Source organism: Branchiostoma floridae, chromosome 4 (genome assembly GCF_000003815.2).
Source record: "Branchiostoma floridae strain S238N-H82 chromosome 4, Bfl_VNyyK, whole genome shotgun sequence".
NCBI classification, from domain to species: domain Eukaryota; kingdom Metazoa; phylum Chordata; class Leptocardii; order Amphioxiformes; family Branchiostomatidae; genus Branchiostoma; species Branchiostoma floridae.
Window position 1 is genome coordinate 2,876,929 of NC_049982.1, and position 5,560 is coordinate 2,882,488.

At 42.8% G+C, this 5,560-nt stretch overlaps 1 protein-coding gene and 1 long non-coding RNA gene across 2 annotated transcripts in view; one reads left to right on the forward strand and one right to left on the reverse strand.

Moving 5' to 3' along the window:
- LOC118413006 (hepatocyte growth factor-like) overlaps nucleotides 1-5,560 on the forward strand; it is a 28,235-nt gene that overhangs the window by 18,292 nt on the left and 4,383 nt on the right. The window contains exons 3-4 of the mRNA XM_035816119.1: nucleotides 590-814; nucleotides 1,562-1,786. Of these exons, the coding sequence (XP_035672012.1) occupies nucleotides 590-814; nucleotides 1,562-1,786 (450 nt within the window). The remainder of the gene's footprint in view (nucleotides 1-589; nucleotides 815-1,561; nucleotides 1,787-5,560) is intronic.
- LOC118414511 lies at nucleotides 2,852-4,071 on the reverse strand. The gene is made up of 3 exons (XR_004830981.1): nucleotides 3,751-4,071; nucleotides 3,430-3,592; nucleotides 2,852-3,103 (listed from the first exon to the last, which is right to left on the reverse strand). It is a non-coding gene; the product is annotated as an uncharacterized LOC118414511 (long non-coding RNA).

Below are 5,560 nucleotides of genomic sequence, written 5' to 3' on the forward strand. Positions count from 1 at the left end.
GAAACGTATCGTGCGATCCCGGTGCGACCCAGATTAAATAAGACTATAAAAACAAATCGAAGTTCTGCTGCAGTACCAAGGTCAAACACCAAGGGCCCCAAAATCGACCTTGATCTTTGTCTTTCCAACACCTACCCACATATCAAATTTCATTACAATCCTTGCAGAGGTTCTAAAGTTATGCTGACCACAAATATCCGGAAACACAGACAGACACACACACAAACACAGAGACAGACACGCCAAAAACTATACCTTCATTTTCTATGTAGGTTATAAAACCGTATAGCGCAATAAAATCGTGCGGTCGCAGCGAGGTCGCCACGAGGTCTCAGCGGGGTCGCAGAGAGGTTCTAGTGAGGTCGCAGGGAAGTCGCTGCCCTCGTGGAATGAGATTTTAATATTGGCAATAAAAAACCTGGTGATGTTGTTTTTCTTTTGGTTGCTAGCTTAGCCAAGGGGAATGTTGCCAAGGGGAAAGCAAATGTTTACATACTTTTGAATAATATATACCTTTAACATGGATGCAAAAGTGTGCCTTTCTCTTATCTATTTTTTGTAACCGATTGTCTTCGTAACTTTGCCAAAGAGTGTGTGGAAGGGTCCGGAGCAACCTACCGCGGGACCGTGGCCGTGACCAAGTCAGGCACGCCGTGTCAGCGATGGGACAGCACCTCGCCCCACAAGCCCAGCTACAAGCCGCCGGATGGTAAAGATCACAACTACTGCCGCAACCCCTCCAGAGCAGCCATGCCCTGGTGCTACACCACTGACCCTGGGAAGAGATGGGAGTACTGTGACATACAACCATGCGGTAAAGTTTGACAGTTATTTGTCTACTCGCTGACTCGACGTGAGCATTGCAAAAAAAACTGGTTAGGTCATGATATATCAGACTTTTTTTCCTTGCACAAAACCAGGCGTCTCAAAGAACAACATTTTGGCAGTAGTGTGGGTATTTCACTGGTTAGCGGCCTCTGGAACTAAAAGCGTTGAGTCCAATTTCGGCTGGAAAGGGTTTAATTAATACAGTCCTTAGGGCGGGACGTTAAGCCGTGGTCCACTGTTAATTGTGCTTGTCGGAAAGAGCTAGGGGAATTTACCGGTACAACAAAGCTGTAGATCTGTCTTCTCTGTCACAGCTCGAGTGAAAGAGTCTTCCGTGATCTAAACTGGATCAATTTCACTTTTTTGGTAACTTACCTAGTCAATGACGTGATGGGACTTACGGAAGGCAGGCCGCTACACCTTTCTTAGATAGAGAGAAATATGTTTTTAAAGAAAAGGTTTATATCTCTTGAGAATGGGAAATGTCAAGACACAAGCAAGACTTAGGTCCTATCGAATGTTAACGCGAACAGTGCAAAGAACTACGTACAAAACCTACCATCCGTACATCTATGTTTTAATCCGCAGCAAAGGTCTATCCGAGCTTATTTATGGAAAAACAAGAAAAGCAATGAGGTTTAAAGTAACATTTAACAAATGTCATATGATACTTGCTTTCCTTTACAACTTGTTCCAACAACTAATTCTTTTTGGTGGCGGTTTCTACCTGCAGAATGCCGCATGGGAAAAGGGACGTCCTACCGCGGGACCGTGGCCGTGACCAAGTCAGGCAAAACCTGTCAGCGCTGGGACAGCAAATCTCCCCACAAGCCGTACCACAAGCCGAAAGATCGCAAAGACCACAACTACTGCCGCAACCCGGACGGAGTAGCCATGCCCTGGTGCTACACCACTGACCCCGGGAAGAGATGGGAGTACTGTGACATACCGGGATGCGGTAAGTTCCTCCCTTCATAATGCGGGCTTAGTGTCTACCAAGTCAGCGTGGTTACTTCGAATTCTGTTATTTATTTTTTATTTTTATTTATTGGTTTGGCTGCAACGAACACACAGCCAGGGCTGCCCAACTAGCCTATGGCTATTACAAAGGGCTAGCCCTGCTGACAAACACATAAACAATTCTGTTTCCCTTATGTTTGTACTAGGAGTATGTAAAGCGTCACTTCTTGCAAACCAATCCATATGAGCTTTAGGCTAATTGGTTTCCCTCCACACGGGAAGTGAGCATTAGAGCTATGTCCAGTATCAGGGTGAAGTGCACGAAGTTAGGGTGTACGAAGTTGTACGAAGTTGTACGAAGTTACAACCGTTTCCCACTGGCTTTGATGCTATATCAGGAGTCACAGATGACGTCAAAACATTTATTGGATGACGTAATCTAACTTCGTATAGTAGGCAGGGTAGGGTGTCAAGTGTACGAACTTGTCCGAAGTTGTGCAAAGTTACGTGACGTCATCTAACTTCGTACAGTAGGCAGGGTAGGGCGGCATGTGTGCGAAGTTGTCCTAAGTTGTGCAAAGTTACGTGACGTCATCTAACTTCGGACAGTGGGCAGGGTAGGTCAACAAGTGTGCAAAGTTGTCCTAAGTTGTGCAAAGTTACGTGACGTCATCTAACTTTGGACAGTGGGCAGGGTAGGTCAACAAGTGTGCGAAGTTGTCCTAAGTTGTGCAAAGTTACGTGACGTCATCTAACTCTGGACAGTGGGCAGGGTAGGGCGGCATGTGTACGAATTTGTCCAAAGTTAATTAATACATAGTAAAAACGTATATATGTGTAAATAAGATACACACCACTCACGCATATAAACAAATAAAATATAGATGCACATTAATCAGCACAAAATCAATGTTCATGCATTGTAAAAATTTTCATTTATTTCACTTTTTTTTGTCTTTTATTTCTCCTCTTAACGTTCGTTTTAACAATGCGCACAAAATAATTTAAGCTCACTCTTAATATTATATTTCCCTTTTTTTACGTCACTTCTAAATACAAGTACCTGAAAACATCTGCCTTATCTATTTATAAACTACATGTATTGCAGTCATCTTTCACTACTTTGTATCATAAGAAGTAGTAGTTGTTATGTTATTCCTTGTAATTTAACAATTAATTGAAGTACTTCCACCATTTAGTACATAAGTAAACCCAGCAGACGGACTACCACTGTCCGTATGGTCTTTCCGCAACTTCGTGTAAACATCAGTCACAAGTTCTTGAATCCATTTACAGATAGTAGATTTCCCAGCGCCTGCCAAGACAACAGGTAAATGTCATTTTGATCCCCGCTAATAGATGTTTAAAAAGAATAGAACAAATGAAATAAAAGCAGCCGTGGCGCAATACAGAGATTGAAAAACGACACCATTCTACGAACGCATTCCAGGTTCGAATTTAAAAAAAAAAACACCTGAGCAAATGACGTAAATGTCTGTTGGTGACGTTAAGCAAAAGAATGTTCGACAAGGTATGGTTCTAGAAATGACGGTTGTAAATTTTGAACATATAACGTTATATATACATTGAATCAAACGTTTGATTTGAAACAATAAAAAAGGTGTTTAGAAGTAAATCTACCTGTTGGCAGACAGATGGCTGTCCACAGAAGAACATTTTCCCTCCATTTGGTGTCAGGTGGAGAGACTTGTGCATGGCTTACAGCAAAAGCCGCGACCGTGATAAGGCTATATAAAACAGCCACCGTTGGCACGCACAAAACAGATGCAACAGCACAACATCCCTGTGAAGAATAAGACAAATCTTAATAAAGATAAGTAATCTGCATTCTGATAAAAAATATGTTGTTTTGTAAGATGTAACTTCTAAAGAATAGAAGATTTATGAATCAAAAGTCAGAACTCAAAACATATCAAGGTGCGATTAATACGACTAACCCACCTGAACAAGTTCTTCCGGAAAATCCTTCCAGTCAAACTCGACTTTCCAGGACGAATGGAGATCTGTAGCCTTCAAAGATTTACTGCACGCCATGATATGATATAATATTGTCCGTAAATCCCCCGTTAAAAAAGTCTATTTCGTCAAAGACACGGACTAAAAAGTAGCCGTGGCGACTTCATCGCCACACGGTTTCAAACTGTTAGACTGAAAAACGACACCGTTCGAAGAACGCATTCCGGTTTCGAATTACGAAAACACCTGAGTTAGTGACGTAAACGTCAGATTGTGACGTCTAAGAAGATGAGAACATTAGAAGAAAGGTTCTAAAAATGACAGTTGAGACATTTGAACGTAACACAGAAAACTTGTAGACGCGTAGTGGAGTATATATATCGCCAAAGTCAAGCTAGGCGACATCTTCCTAGGAATACGCGACCTGATCAGTACACGCGGCTGACTGTCCAAAGTTTAGATGACGTCATGGTTAGCGTGACGTCATAACTTCGGACAAGTTCGTACAACTCCGTACACCACCCGGCTGACTGTCCAAAGTTTAGATGACGTCATGGTTAGCGTGACGTCATAACTTCGGACAAGTTCGTACAACTCCGTACACCACCCGGCTGACTGTCCAAAGTTTAGATGACGTCATAACTTCGGACAAGTTCGTACAACTTTGGACAACTTTGGACAACTTCAGACATCTAACTTAACTTAGGACAACTTCGTGCATTTCACCCTGATACTGGACATGGGTGGAGCATTAGGCCACAGCAAGTAAATTTTATGGATGGCATCCTCCGCAGACTGCAAAAATAGTGCGATAGGGCGAAAAAAAACAAGATTGGTGAAAAAAAACAAGATGGCTATATTTTCAAAAATAGTCACCATTAAGTTGTGATGACTGTTGTAACAAGAATTAAAGGGACTAAACACGGTATCAGAGCCAAAAAGACATTTATTCATTCCTGTATTCAAGACATGTACTGGACCAGGTGTGGTAAAATTGACACTAGTGTGGTAGACTGGCATCACCAACAAAGTTGGTAACCACACTCGTGGCTTCCATATTGGTGTCACTTTTACAACTACAGTCCCGGGTACCTCGCAAGTGTCACTACGTATACAAGTACAATTATTAGGCTACAACACAACATATTTGCTCATTTTGGTACTTAATCGTCATGTTTACCATCCCTGCAAAGGAAAAAAAATTCTTGCTTTTTTTCTGAAATCAGGCGAAAATTATTGCGCGCGCTGATGCCATCCATAAAATTTACTTGCTGTGGCCTTACTAGTGTATTACATGTAACCAGCTGTAGGCCCGCGTCACACTGCGCAAGGAAAACTCGTGATGACGAACCGAGGTCCATTTCATTGCACTGCTAGATACCCGACAACTGACCTGGCACTCACTCTCTATTTCCCAGCCATTGCTGTAAGCGGAGGCCTGAAGCAAAGAGAGAGAGGCTTCATTTATAGAACATTCTGTTTACAAGTAGCATGCATATTTGCAGGTCGGTGGTAATTAGCGGCCTTGTCCTGGAACTACAAGTCGTGAGTTCGATTCCGGCGATGCCGCTCTCCCGACATGCACGCTACAGCCCCCTTTACAAATCAAGAATTTAGCTTGGCCGAGTTGTCAGCGAGCTCATAATTACGAGGAGGTATGACCCTGATGCCGACGAAGAAACTCTGCCATTTGTTCGTAGGCATGCCTCCTCGTAATTTAGAGCTCGCTGACAACTCGGCCGAGCTAAATTCTTGATTTGTAAACGGGGCTTTAAATGGACTTACCGGAAAGCGT